Genomic DNA, 15,021 nt, shown 5'->3' with positions numbered 1-15,021 from the left:
TAAAACTTTATATTTCAATGCATGCATGTGAACTATTGAGAAAGGAAGAAGAAGAACAAACTTAAATGTCTGCCAAACCTGCTGGATCACATCAAAGCAGATATATTTGTCCTTCTACATCATCTTAAATATTTGTTTTAAATGCTTTTGAAAGCCATGGTTTTCATGGTAATTTTATGATAAGAAAATATCAAAAACCCATAATCTTTTATATTCTACTGAACAACATTCTTTAGCTTCACCACATTAGAGAAACACAGTTATTGGAAGATGACATACATCACTGATGATACTATATCGTTTTTTTCTATAGGTTTTCAATCAAGAAATATATCAAACCCAAAATAACATCAAAATGTATTCTTTTTAAACAAATGAAGAACAGTTTAAGAGAATGATGCATTACTCACATATTCCTGAAAATAAAAAATGTCCCAGGGCTGCTGCAGATGGGTCTATTCCAGCGTCTGGTGTGAGGATGTATCCCGCTCTAAAGTGCCATCCCGGCCCTGTGTGTGGTTGAACAGGAGGACCATTCAGAGAAAAAGCTGTGGCTCTCAGAGGAGCCTGACCCCTGAGCTCCACTCCACCTTTGGTCCCCAGGGGATCTGTCTCTTCTCATAGGCCAGTTACACTTACAGTCACTGCAGGTCCGGGAAATAGAGTCATCACTCACATTAAGGACATGCAGGTGAACATACAAGAGCCTTACAGTAGCTATTGAAACTTGAGGTATGTTGTATGCAAATTGCAGTATGTTTCGATAGGCTTACCTTCAACAGTTAAATGCAGCTCTCAAAAACAAGGATTTTGGTATTTTTACACATTACGCTGGTAGAGTTCAAAGAAAATGTTTTTTGGGGGGGATTTTTGTAATAACTTAATCTACATGGTTTAAAAAGTCTCACAGTTTTAGTGTATGTTCATTGAAAAGACAGTGTTTTACAGTCATAGTCTCACTGAGAGAAAGATGTAGTATGTCACAGCTAAACACAAGATACTCTGCAAACATTCCACCCTGTGCAGACCATAACCTCGATGTAAACCCCCACACTGCTGCTAGCAACCAGGCAGTAGGTAGACTGTGGGAAATGACAACAAATAAACAGGAGATAGCTGCTTCACAATGTGGCAACAAGAAGTATAAAAGCCTCACATGTTCTTAAACTTGAAGCACCATGCTGTATTTAATTGTTATAATTTATCAGCATGGAAGAAAGAGACAAGAGATAAAGCGATAGACCAGACTTTAGCAGCCATGCCAGCAGCTCTGTGAGGCTAAAGCTAAATGTTAACGTTAGCATGCTAACATGCTCACAGGTACCATGGCAACATACTGGAGATAATCCTATGTTTATATTTGTCCTATTCATCTTAGATGTGTCACTTATACTTTTATAAGTGTGTAATGCTGTTACACAAAGTACAGCTGAGGCTGATGGGAAAGTTTTGAAGGTCATAAACCAGTACCAAGAAAAATAACATTTTGAGCTGATGGTCATCAAAATGGAAAAGTTCTGGCATCAGTACGCTGTGCAATCCAACAAGAAGTAATATTTGAGATATTTTGCTGTATGTCAAAATTATACCTGATGATGGTGCTAGCATAGAGGGAAAGTCAGGCTATTTCATTTAGCATGACCTAGGTTTCCTCCTCGGTGACGAACAAGGTCTGTACAAATCTTTATAGCCATTTAAACGTTAATATGTTTGTGTTGGGACCAGTATCAAACATGATGATTCATTCTTTGGGAACCATGTATGACATTTCCTGGAAATCCATCCAATACTTATCATGTATCTTAGTGACCAACCCACAGCCTGATGCTGCGAGCATTGCTATCAAAAAGAGCTAAACCAAGCGAAGCACAGAAAATTCCTCGGTCCACACCAGGCTCTGGTGGCGTTCTGCAAGCAGGTTTATTACAAAGTAATGATACAGTGACAATTTCAGCTCTACCGAAATATACCATACATAGACATGGATGCACAAGAGAATGTCTACATGGAGTTGCAGCACACACCGCTGTGAAGTGGTCGAACTAAGCAGGGAGTGCAGCTGCTCACAAACAAACAGGACATAAAAGCTTCATGATTATGAGGTTTCTGCTACTTGCCTTAAATAGTGTTTTTTCAAAGGTTTCTGCAGTGCTTACTGGGGTTTATGTAATATATTGCATTGCCCTTTAAATGCATGTTGGCAGTTTATCATAGCACTTAATAATAATTGCAGTGCCTGAAATGGTACCATAATGCACCTTCTACTCCAAACATCAGCAAACATAAATTACAGTACATTCAGTAACTCTCATGTTGCCCTTCATTAGTGTGTTTAGAAATGTTAACTAACCGTATAACGTAGTCATTACCAGATATTCTAGTGTTCATCAAACCTCTACAGGTTTTGCATTAATAAAATAAAATACAATAAAAACAATTTGACATTTTTCACAAAAAATAAAATACATTAAAAAACAAATTCACAAGGCCATTAACAATCCATTCTCACATAATATTAAACCATATTACCTCTCAACTGAATATTTTACATCTTCGCAGCAATTTAAATAACACTCAACACATTTGCAGTCTTTTAAGTTATCTCCAGTGTCCGTTACGCGTTTAGGGTGCAACTAGCTCCTGGGTTGTTTGGGTTGAAGGCCACTGACTATCGCTTTGATCCCTTGGCCAATTTGCTCGTGGTAGTGGTTCTTCTCTGAGGAGTGGGGATCTTGGAGGGTTTCCCTCCTTTTTGATGGGACGCAGAGCGAGGTGTCCCTCGGGTCGAGTCACCAACAGTCTCGGACGCGTCCGAGCACACAGACTGGATGTCTGAGATGTCAAAGTCAGAGGCGTCACTTCCTCTGCGACTGCTCCCTCTGCTTCCTGCCTTACTTCCAGGTCGGCTGGAATTTTTTCTGTCTAAAACATAAAAACAAGGACAATAAATAATGCTGCCGAACAATATACAAAACAAGGTATCAGTATTTGTCACTGGCAGGTGGATTCAGTGGAAGATTATGTTGTTATACTTTAACAGTCATCATATTTATTAGTTTAATTAGTCTGGCCTTTTCGGAGGATTTTCAGAAAATACTCAACTTTCTATGACTGTTGTCTCCAATTTATTTTCATTTTCAGAAGAGATAACAAGCTAGTCATTATTAAAAATCATTCCTGCCAGGCAAAGTAAAATATTTTGTCGTTTATTGCTTGACAATTCTTGCGACACCTTTAGTGATTTCTAGGAGACAACTCAGACGATTCACTCATCATGTTCAACAGACTGGAAATCACTCTGTCTGTCCCTGAAGAGGGTATTGTAATGTCAACATGTTTATTTAGAAACATAAAATTGGGTTGTTCTTGATCAGCGGCAACATTGTTTTCACTCTTTAAAATCAGAAACACTTGCTGCGAGTCTTCCACACATTTTCTTCCAAACTCATGCGTTGCTGAGGTTTTTTCTCCACTTACCACCTATTGTCTGTCCTCGAGCTTTCAGTACAGCAGCGTTAATGAGCGTTCCCTCCTCACCACTCTGAAATCCTTTGCCTGACAAGTACCCAGGAAGACGCAATTTGCTGCCTTGAACCGGTGTACTCTGCAAAAGAAAGAACTTGAATGACTTCCCGTTGTTCTCTCAGATAACTGCACAACATAAAGACAGTGCTTAAAAGTTAAACGAAAACATGACAAATGTTGTTGAGTTAGTATGAAATTCGGCAGAAAGAATTCCCATTCCTTATTTTTGCAACAACTTGGGATCTTTTTGAAGCAGTTAGTACTTGAAATATAGGTTAAACGTGTAATTAGAAAGTCATTAAATTCACACATGCTCAGATTACATCCCAAGTTCTTCATATTATGTAGCCATTAAAAGGAGACAGACGTTTTTGTCAGGCAAGAATTAAATATTCAGCCTGTTAGTAAAAAGATAAGTAAAAGGTTTTAGACCCAACTGAAATCTGTAACACATAAAACCAACATCTTACGGTTCTGTCAGCGTTCAAATGCAGAATACATTTCAAAATATAAATCAGAAATCTAAACCACTAGAAAATACACAAACAAGGAACTGGCTGATACATAAATATTTCTTTATATTTTGTCTCTTTATTTGAAAATTGTGTGGTAGATTTCAGTCGGGTCATGACTCTGAAGCCTCCCACATCATGTCCTATATATGACTATACCTCTGAGGATGAACCTTGGCTCTCAAAGGAGTCTGATGATTTAAGAGGAGTGGATGGTTTGCTGTTTGTAAGCCAGGGCTTATCATAATTGCGGGTTATGTGTTGGGGAGTCTGGGGAATAATGGCAAATCAAAAAACACAGACATGGAATCACAAATCAAAAACTAGGAGAAACACTAGATGGAAAAACACAAAAAATAAGAAAAAATGTGATCAAATGATGTAAAGTAAATAAAATAAGGCAGATAGATGAGAGGAAAATCATGTTGGAGTGATCAATCAACAGTGTGACAGAAACTAGAGACCTGCGGGGCGGGATCTCTCACCTTCGGTGTGCTGGTCACCGCTTGGCTAGGGGGGACCGCACAGCTCTGGCTGGAGCAGGATCTGTTGGGAGACGCTGCTCTGGACGACGGCCGAGATCTCCGGCCTCGGTAGCGGAAGCTCGCCATCACCTGAGTGGTTCCCTCTGGCAGGATGAACTTCTCTCGCAGCTCCATGTTGGTCCTGCCTTTAGCTAAGAAGTGACATTCCAAGTTAGCCAGATAGCACAAGTTATACTTTGATTTTTTTAAGGGTGGATGATGATGAGTGAGATAACACTTTATTTTTTTTGTTCTTGAAGTCCCTAATTTCACTAATCATTTCACACATTTCTTGCAAGAACTGCTGCATTTACACCCAGCCTTTTTAAAATGTGTAATCATCTGTACGTTAAATATTCTTGGCTGTGGAAAAATAAATCACAAAATTTCCTTTTCCAACTACTGTTCTTTGTTTACACTAGGAATTACAATAGATTAGAATAGAATAGGAATATAAATGTCAAAATTACCAAATTACTGGGAAATGATAAGGGACATATATAAAATAAAGTGTTAAAATGAATTCAAACTAAAGATGGAATACTGAATAAATGACGAAAACACAAGACTCATGCTCTGTCACATCTCCTCCATACTGCTGCACTACAGCAAACGTTTTGTTTCTCAACCATCAACAGACGTTTGTTTGCTTGGACCGCAAAACAAATGGTTACAAATATTTAAACAAATTACAGTTTGCCCAAACACCCTGACACCAACAACCCCAAATAACTATTACAAAACCAAGAAAACATAAATACACAGAACAAACCAACACAGCTGGCCCCAGTTGTGTTGAAAACAAACTTTAACATGCAGATTAAATCTCTACTGACAAAGTGAAATAAATACTGTTGTCAGTGTTGTTTGGTGTTATTTGGAGACCACTCCATCATCTTTCCCAATGATGGTGTTAGTCCAGCTTTATATTTAAAGGTATAAGTCCCTCATGAGGTTTATTTGTTTGATTGTCAAGCAAACCTGATATGTGCAAAAGAAGGTCAACTGTGAGCCACTCGCTACATGCAGGGAAACACAAGAGCTTGTTTGGCACTTCAGATCCCATGGAGATGTGACTCACACAAAACAACTGCATGCATAGAAACTAGCTGAAGGACAGCTGACTGTGAGTTCATGAGAATGCCATTCACGATGACCACAACAATCACGGTACCCAACACAAGCAGCACACACTCGGATGTGCAGACACACATACCACTGGTGGGTTCATGGAGCAAGGTGAGATATTGTGAGATTTGCCAACCTATAGGAGACTGAGTAATTGAAGAGTTTGACTCCGAGCGCAACATTTTGCTCCCATGGTGATGAACTAGAAGAAATGATATCATGTTCAGCAGGAGGAAGGTTAGGCAGGAAATACAGAAGTTTATACTTTATAGAAGATGGCAGAAGGAGTACATAGAGCCTTTTTGCAAAAGTCTTGGGCACAGAGCGGACGTGTCTTCTTCCACTTATATTCAAAATAAAAATAAGGCTTTCCAAAGCATTTGATGGATAAGGAACCAAGTAAATACTACTGCCTTTTAGCCTCAGTTAAATAATAAAATACTTATAATATTTACCTTGTCCTTTTCAAAATGAGTTGCTTATGCCTTAATCGAAGGTAATATAGGTATGTAATAATCACAGAAATTAGTTTCTATGATTTCAAATCAGTTTAGATCAATATGAATTATAGTTTACCAGACATTGGGGCTGTAATTTTGCAATCTATACCTGCTTAAAAATTCACAAAATCATCCTTATACCAGAAATCATGATCTTTAAAGAGTACCTATCCATATATAAGCAGGTAACAATGGAACAGTTTATATATCAGATAAAACAGAATACATGAATACGCAAGTAGACATGAGACAACATTTGATGTGTACACTTTTTAGTGTTAATGCATCTATCTTGCGTTGTGGCTTTTTGTTGTGAACTTTGATCTCACCTCGACAGGGGTCGTTCTTCACCAGGAACTCATCCAGAGCCATCCAGCCTCCTCCCACACGCACCATCACAGTGCTGCGTAAAATCCTTACAAGCCGAAGCTGTTGAGAGTCTCCAAACTATGCGAGGGGGGGGGGGGGGGGGCAAAGAAGGGAAGTGTGAAATTGCTGACCTCTGCATGAAACGCTTGACTGCATGTGAAAAGCTGTGCAACCCCCAAAACCAGACTGGTTTGGAGAATGACATTTATTCCAAATATGACTTCAATTGAAGTTTTCCCAGCAAAAATCTAACAGACCTAAACGTTTTTCCATCCACTTCAGTACTGATTTCCTTTTCATGTTGCACAGATTTACACAAACAGGATTATTAGAGAAGTATTTGTAGTTTTCATTCTCAAAGACACAAGTTACACAAAATGGCAATCCAACTGGTTTTCTTCTAGTGGTGTGTGCTGGTGTGTGCTGGTGTGTAAGATCAAATGTGTTGTTCCTTATGAGCGAATTCATTCCACATAGCCTCATTTCATGCAGAGCAAGACTCATTTATTGTTGAGACAAAATGATTACCTAATATTGGCTTCCAGCAGATGCTGTGTATTGATATAATCGTGTATACACATTTGTAAAGACATAAAAGTAAAGTGAAGAAAACTCATTGTTGTAACTTCATCACATATTTATATATTCTTTATGAAGTTTAGTGGACTTAAGAGGACTGATGTTTTACTTTTGCATCGTATAATTATGTATACTTTGAAATAGTAGACTATTCTACTATATCAGTCAGGCTCCTCACTGTAATCTGTCACAGTTTATAGTTTATTGAATTTGAACTGATGCATTGTATTGACAAGCTGAACTGTAAAGGCTTTAAGCAATTCACTGATTTATATGGAAGCCCATTTCCGCCAAATTCTTAAATATTTGCTTGATTCCCCAAAATCATGAGAAGCTGTTTCAAATAATTCTATAGAAATGTCAACAAAAAAAACCCTAGAATTTAAACAAGGTTTTATTTAATAATGTTACTTTTACAAGCGGTCTTTGGTTCCCATGGAAACAGCAGTGGAATATTTTGTTAAAATGTTCAAATTAATAGCTTATGTGTGGTTTTATTTCCCAACATGTGCGGCTTTAATCCAACAGTGTTGTGGCTTCAGTTTGCTGCCTGAACTGCAGGTCGAGCCTGTGAAGAAAACATTAACTGAAGGCACAGTATTTCACCAGCAGGAGGCACTAGAGAATAATAATTTGCCTTCATCATACCAAACACAAATAGCAAACATAAGAACATGTGAGCATGTTATGGATGCGAATGGTTGGAGGTTTATGAGATGAGACACAGAAGTCAGTCAGTTGGATGTGACCACGAGCATTAGCACAAAGACATCATTCACAATCACTGCATGCTTTTTGTCAAAATCAATTCCACATCATGATCAAGCGGACAAACAGCAAACTCCTGCAATCCAGCACTTTGCACTTTCTAAGGCTACCACTCAAAAGCTCAGGATGCACTGATAAGGATGCAGATCCAATGCAACTAGCTCCAATGGCACAACGGGATAAACATGAGGAATGGTTTCAAATTATTTCCGTCTAATCCATCACAGTGACACGCAGACATGACCAAACACTGATGACGCTCCACTAAGTGCCTATTAACTCGTGAAGTCTCTTCAACTGGTAAAAACGATTTATGATTTTTATAATGATTTAATGCCACTGGTGATTTAAGTGATCAAAATGTGATGATGATCTGGAGAAAAACGAGGCACAAGACACATTTTAAGAATAACCATTTACCAGAATACAGCTTTCCAAAACTGCAACGTTCAGGTGGGGGGTAAGATTTTGATTTTCCCTGTTTGCTAATGTCTCGTCGCCGAGTAAGGAGTCATGTAAGCAGTGGACCAGACCAAACTGTCAAAAGAGTTATTATAATTCATTGTTGTGTGACACATCAATACAAACTACTTCATAAAGTTGCCCCTCTTACTAACACCTCCCATTATTCATCTTAATCCAAATAAGCTTCAGCAAGCATGTGGCTGAACATGATCACATGAGTTTGAAACAGCAACATGCAATTTGTCAACACATAATAACTCAGTAGGTAAAAAGAAAAGCTAAATAGTCATTAAAATCCTCATCGTAGCCTGACTATGTAAATAAGTAATTATACAGTGTGCGTGTACCACAACATAATGTCAGCCATGTTTGTAAATCATTCCCATGATACTGAAGAGCCCAAGGCAAGCACACAGATAGCATTATTTTCCAAGCTGCCCAGCAGATGAGTTAATGCCCGTGGACTTATAAAATATATGGGCTGAAATGGTATTGGCTTGTTATATTGTTTATCTGAAACTCAAAAGCAGATATCGTATATAAATATATAAATAAATAACAAAAATATATATTTCTATGCTTAGACTAAAAATGCATTTTAGGCCAATGATCCTCATGGATTGCATCAGACAGCCACAGATCTTTAACTCTACTTCTGAGTTTCAGTCTGTAAACATCAGCCAGGAATCTGGGCAAAGAGGGTTAATTAAAAAGCAAACATGGTAAATGAAAAAGACGTAAGGCTTGATAAGGCACAGAACAGAGGGGTAAAAAACAGAAGAGGACTTTCATATGTACCTGGTTTCCAAGGTAGAACTGGTGATGTGAGGAACAATAAAAAAATATATAAGAACTGTTAGTTTTTACAATGTATTGGCACTTGAAGCACTTACCTGGTAGTATTTTAAACATTCGAAGGCATTGCGTGAGTTTTTGGAACATTTGCTAATATAACATTTTTTAAATCTGCTTACCCGGTATTTGTTGGCACCAATTTGCTCCACTTGGAATCGTTTTGTACATTTACACTTCGCCACTTGTCGTGTAACCTACAAACACAGAAACATTTTATGGAACAGTTCTCTAGGTATTAATCTCTCGATATACATTTCAGGAATTAGAGTTTGTATCACCTCATCTTCAATTTTGTCAGCATCTGTTAGCGGTTTGTAAGCATCCTTGTTGGGATGAAGAGCTGCCACAAACTCATAGTAGTCAATGTAGCCGTCTCCATCTCTGTCGAATATGTCTGCCACAGCGCTCATCTCCAGGCGGCTGGTGGGGAATTCTACACAGGAGCCATTACAGTGTTACAACATGAGCATTTTGCTGGCTGGGGTTCATGCTGTTTCAGTGTGAGTTTGTATGTCTGACACTTACTGGAGGAGAGGATGCCCTCAATAAACTCCTGTCGGGTCACTTTGCCATCTTGATCCTTGTCAATGCGGCGGAAGAAGTCCATGACACGAGACTTCTTGTGGTTCATCCAGCGCATGTATCGCTTCCGCCACACATCAAAGTCGAAGTTGGCAAATTCTTTCAACTGCACAGAAACAACAAAGGGGGATATGAACAGAGCTTTTCAAGATAAAAACACAGATTTGCTTTATTTATTATTTTCTTGTAATTCAATATTTATTTTTGTTATCAGATACATTTTAATTTGAAAATGTTTATTTTTCATATATTTAGATTTCTACATTTCTTTTTGTAAGGGCAAGGAATAAAGATGTCTCCTTAATATTTAAGTACATATAAATACACCATTCAGGGTTGAAGAACTGTGTAGGAATTGCCATTATGTTTCAAACTTTCGTTTTAGGAATCAACTCTTGTCTGTGTTAATCTGAGCGCTTGATTACCTCTTCCAGTCGGTCCAAGGCATCGTTGAGTTTCCTCCTTCTGTCCAAAGCCAGCAGCCACACGTGCTGCCACTTAGTGACCAGCAGGTTGACCCGTGGGTTCTTGGTCTCAATGGGAGGTTGTGTTGCTGACGCATACATCGTCTGTGTGGGAGAGCGCTTTCCTGCAAGTGAAAGACATAAACCCTTATTGTGACTTTGATCTAACAATGTAATCAGCAGGAATAGATGAGAAGTGACATCATTCCAGGTGCTAAAATGTACAAGATGAGGATGTCGAATCACCCTGCAGTGACTTAAAAACAGGGCCAGATGGCTCAGGTCATGCTCTATGAGGGGCATTTATAGGGTACATACTTCCAGTCCTTCCTTTGTCAAGCACAGGGATGTGAGACTGGACAGGGGGCTCCACAGCAGCCTTCCTTTTGTGTGTCTTGGTGATTTTGTCAACATCTGGTTGCTTCCTGGTCATTTCCTCCATGAATGCCTGCAGGGAAAAGCAACACGTATGCTTCCAGTAAATGTAAACTTACAGGCAACAACAAAAAAACAAGTGACTTCAAGTACTAAATAACTATGTATTTTGATATCTGCTGCTTTACCTGGTGTTCTGCTATGAGGGCTTTGACCTCCTCGAGCTCCTGTGGCAGCAGCTCCTTGTCCTTATCGTTGAGGTTGGTCTCGGCCCACTGAAGCCAGGTCAGCAGATTCTCCAGCAGCTCCTGAGTGGCTAACAGCTCAGAGAGAGCTGTGGCCAGCCGCTGCTGGTGCTGCCGCGCCCATGCTTGCACCTGTAACAGCAACATTAAACACATTACTCATACTTAATAGAGATATAGCCATTCCTTTTGTGTGATGAGGCACACACGTTCCTCCAGAAAATGTTAACTTAGTGATTTGTGTGGAAAAAGGCTTCAGGAAGTTGCCTGTAGCTACTATCGGCATGTGTGCAGCTGTGCACTGACCTCTTCAAGACGAGCTTTAATGATGGTGTTCCAGTGTTTGATGGTTGTGATAGAGTCTGGATGGCAGATGATCAGAATAGCTTCCCCCAGACTGGTTGCTTTGTTCAGAGCTACTCGTTTCTCCTCAAGTTTCTTGATGAACTCCTATGAATTACAAATGTGTACAAGATTAAATTCCTATCTCGATTCTCGTTGGCAAGCTTAAAATGAAGCACTGTTCAGAAAGTTTTTATTGCCAGAGATAATAGTGACCTCCTCAGGGAGGTTGTTCCAGAGCGTAGGGCCTTAAATGAAAAGCTCAATCTGGGTGCTCAGCGCAGATAGCTGTAAGAGCCTGTATATATATATATATATATCTACATATCTGCATTGCTGGCATTACATATGGCATGGCATCAACAGCAGTTCAAGAATCAGCTGTTTAATCAAGCAAAAGGCATAAAAGATGCTACCATGTGAACAGTATTTATTCAAACCATCCAAACTGTCAAAAGAAAAATACAAATATTTGAATGCTTGCCTTGTGTTGTTCGATAAGGGTCTGCAGAGCCTCCTCGTCATCAGGCAGGCTGCCATGGAAACGCAGACTCTGCTCGGCCTCGGCTAGCCACTCCAGCAGGATGTGGACAGTGGAGTGAAACTCTTCAGCCTGCCGTGATAGGACACACATCAGCCAGCTCTCAGAGACAGTTTACCTTTCATGTGACAACAGTAGGAGCGCTACAGTACCTGGCACAGCGCCTGCTCCAGCCGTGCCTGTTTGGACACCGACAGGTTGCACACCGTCTCCCAGCGGGTGCTCAGTTCCTGCATCTGCACTTTGACCCAGGATGAGTCATCGTGGCTGATGTCCGTCAGATCCCTGGCTGAACGTTTGAGGGCCTGAACGCTGACCGTCCTCTTTCCCAACTCCTTCTGGAATACCTGCAGGGACCAATTAGAGAAGGACACAGTCAAACAACATGAACCCGTATACAATTAATATGTGTGTCATTAGAGCTCTATACATACAGTCTTCGCAATCAAGACAACACTTTTTTACTCTTTGTTTCCCATGATGTGGTTAGTTGGCCACAACACACAAATCTATTAACTTTTTTCAAGTTTCAATATTAAGTCGAGTATAACATACAAAGAAGATGAAACTGTGAGGACATAAATAACGAGACTAAAAATCCCAACACAAAATGTAGACCTTTGTCACCCAGCATTTAAGAAAGGCACGATTCACACGATGGAGAAGAGAAGAAAGAGGCCCACTTAAAGTACTTTAAATTGGTTAAATACATTGTTTTTTCTGGTACAGCAACCAAAAACAATCCCTTAGCATGGGCCAAAAGAGGGAACAGACAAATGTATAGTATACCTTATCTTTTAAACTTTTGTAAACATATTTGATCCATAAAGAATGCGAGGGGGGGTGAAAGTGATCCCCACTATTTATTATTTGAAGACCAGAGGGTAATTGTGCTAGTGGATTACAACAAGCAACTTAAAGTTAGTGCATTAGTAAACAGAAGTTCTTCCATTGGTGATGTAGTGCAGTTGTAACCTGTTCTTTATACCAAACTTCAAAGAACATGGACTCTGAATGGATAGGCAGTACAATGCTAGCTCGTTTGTAATTGTTACTATGAGTCAAACCCTGGTGTGGTTTAAGCGCTCTTTATTTTCTATTGTGATAAGAAACCATCAGTGATAAAAGGAAAGGGTGGGGTCAGTGCAGCAGCGAAAACTTGTATGCTTTTGAAGTTTGTGTTGATATGGTCTGCTGTTGTTTCCTACCTTGTGGGTGTCTATCAGGTTGAGGACCAGGTCTATGTCTCCGTGTACGGGCTGGTCCTCAGCCAGCTGAGGCTCCACCCTGTACAGCCAGTCAATGAGAGCCTGGAGAGCGTCTGTAAACTGCCCGGAGAACAACAGGGCCTCCTCAAGCTTGTTTTGTCTGCGAGAGAGCACAGATCATTCACAGTGAATGAAGAATCTCATAGTCAAGACGCTCAGTAGTTATTAAAACAAATGCAGGAGAATGATTACTTACCTTTCTACTGACTTGCCACAAACAGTGTCCCATTTGTCCCTCAGCTCACTCAGCATGTCGTCCAGCTTCTGGTTATCATCCTGCAGGGAGGTCTTGTCTTTCAGTGCCCGACCTGTCCGAGTGGTGGTGTCGTACACTGAGTGTTTGCTGCCAACAGCTTTTTGGAACTCCTGCTTATGAGAAATACTGTCATCAAAACGCTGCTACCTTCAAACAATAAATAAAGGGTTTTAAATGAATAAACTGTGAAGTGAAAAGTCAGTAGATTGTTTTAAATGTCATGCTTTAGAAGTAAAGGGTTACAGTGAACCTTCTCAGCTTTGCTTCTACACCATACTAATGTGAACAATCCTGTGTGTGTGTGTGTGTGTGTGTGTGTGTGTGTGTGTGTGTGTGTGTGTGTGTGTGTGTGTGTGTGTGTGTGTGTGTGTGTGTGTGTGTGTGTGTGTGTGTGTGTGTGTGTGTGTGTGTGTGTGTGTGTGTGTGTTGTAAGATTAAGGAGACAGTATTCTGTAAAGAAAACCTAAAAAGGGGTCAAAAAATTAAGAGTCACTGGGATTAAGAGTATCCAAAAGCATTTGTTCCATCCAGGGATTATGTAGGATTAGCACAATATTCCTGCGTAACGCTGCAGAGAGAACAAGAGGGGAGTGGTTTGGACGCAGGGTAAATGCACGACTAATGCTTTTTGTGGATACTGTAATTCAAATATTTTTCACAGTTAGAATTGAATCAGAATACCTTTATTCAACCCATTATTGAAGTGGACATTTACAAAATTGATGCATCCAACTCCCACATACTCATATCTGTGTAATTATTCTGATTTGTGTCTGTTAGATGACTGAAAATCTACCATCGGAGGGGCCTGCTTATTTTAACTTTATTCCAGAGTAAATCCTCATAAAACAATGCTTTGTCACCTTGTGCTGCGCCAGCTGCGTCTTAATTTTGTCTGGATCATTTGCAATTTCCACTTCTGAGTCCAGAGCCTTCTCAGATTCGTCCAGCCACTCCATCAGTTTATTCCAGGTTTCATGGAACTAAAGGACAAAGAAATAAACAAAGCTTTGGTATGAGGTAACTTGATTTATGGCAGAGTTCTGTTCAAACCGAAAAGGCTCACATTAATAAATACGCTGTAATAAGCTCGGGCCAGAAAATGATCAAGTTTAATATACTATTTCCAGAACTATCGTCATAGCAGTGAAACAAATACGATTATAAACCCCTGCATGAATAAACAGAGCAGTACCTGCTTGGCCCTCTTCCTGGCGTCGTCCAGCAGACGACCTCGCTCTACAGACCGCTGCACCAGCTTCTCCCAGCGGCCCTGCACGCTCAGCAGCAGGTTCTTGATCAGCACCACATCCTGTTTCTGGCTGAAGTACTTCAGATGTGTTCCTGTCTTGTCCAGTTCAATGATATGTTCCCTGTGGGAGTTCACCTCTGTCACAAACATCTGCATAGCACACAGAGGAGAGAGAGGGTTAGTTCAGCTGTAATAATACCAAAGGAGAAAACAGGCTGTTTAATTGACAGCAGAGTTATTGATGTGCTAATGAGCTTCATTCTGGTTGAACAGATAGTTTGGATTCATTGAATCGATGTTGGCTTGATGACAAGGAAACCAAAACTGCCATTTTCTATATGACACTGATATATAGCGTCCGGATTCAAGCATGGAACTGCATAAAAATGTGTTCACTTCATCAGTAAAAGCAATCATTTACAAATGATAAATATTTAATAATTCAACTTAAGAGGCTGTGTGACCCTCCTC

At 39.9% G+C, this 15,021-nt stretch overlaps 1 protein-coding gene across 1 annotated transcript in view; it reads right to left on the bottom strand.

Moving 5' to 3' along the window:
* Positions 1 to 1,896: 1,896 nt before the first annotated feature.
* Positions 1,897 to 15,021, bottom strand: part of dst (dystonin) — a 98,307-nt gene continuing 85,182 nt past the window's right edge. The window contains 21 exon segments of the mRNA XM_063874378.1: positions 1,897 to 2,922; positions 3,478 to 3,604; positions 4,197 to 4,307; positions 4,523 to 4,713; positions 5,778 to 5,891; positions 6,519 to 6,636; positions 8,326 to 8,442; positions 9,169 to 9,186; positions 9,345 to 9,419; positions 9,504 to 9,658; positions 9,751 to 9,913; positions 10,233 to 10,396; positions 10,590 to 10,719; positions 10,835 to 11,023; positions 11,198 to 11,341; positions 11,718 to 11,846; positions 11,927 to 12,121; positions 12,983 to 13,142; positions 13,239 to 13,408; positions 14,162 to 14,281; positions 14,494 to 14,700. Of these exon segments, the coding sequence (XP_063730448.1) occupies positions 2,669 to 2,922; positions 3,478 to 3,604; positions 4,197 to 4,307; positions 4,523 to 4,713; positions 5,778 to 5,891; positions 6,519 to 6,636; positions 8,326 to 8,442; positions 9,169 to 9,186; positions 9,345 to 9,419; positions 9,504 to 9,658; positions 9,751 to 9,913; positions 10,233 to 10,396; positions 10,590 to 10,719; positions 10,835 to 11,023; positions 11,198 to 11,341; positions 11,718 to 11,846; positions 11,927 to 12,121; positions 12,983 to 13,142; positions 13,239 to 13,408; positions 14,162 to 14,281; positions 14,494 to 14,700 (3,051 nt within the window). The 3' untranslated portion in view covers positions 1,897 to 2,668.

The sequence above is a fragment of the Eleginops maclovinus genome, chromosome 22 (genome assembly GCF_036324505.1).
Source record: "Eleginops maclovinus isolate JMC-PN-2008 ecotype Puerto Natales chromosome 22, JC_Emac_rtc_rv5, whole genome shotgun sequence".
Lineage (NCBI taxonomy): Eukaryota > Metazoa > Chordata > Actinopteri > Perciformes > Eleginopidae > Eleginops > Eleginops maclovinus.
The sequence above is the reverse complement of the archived record's forward strand: the minus strand, read 5'-3'. Positions and strand labels throughout refer to the sequence as shown.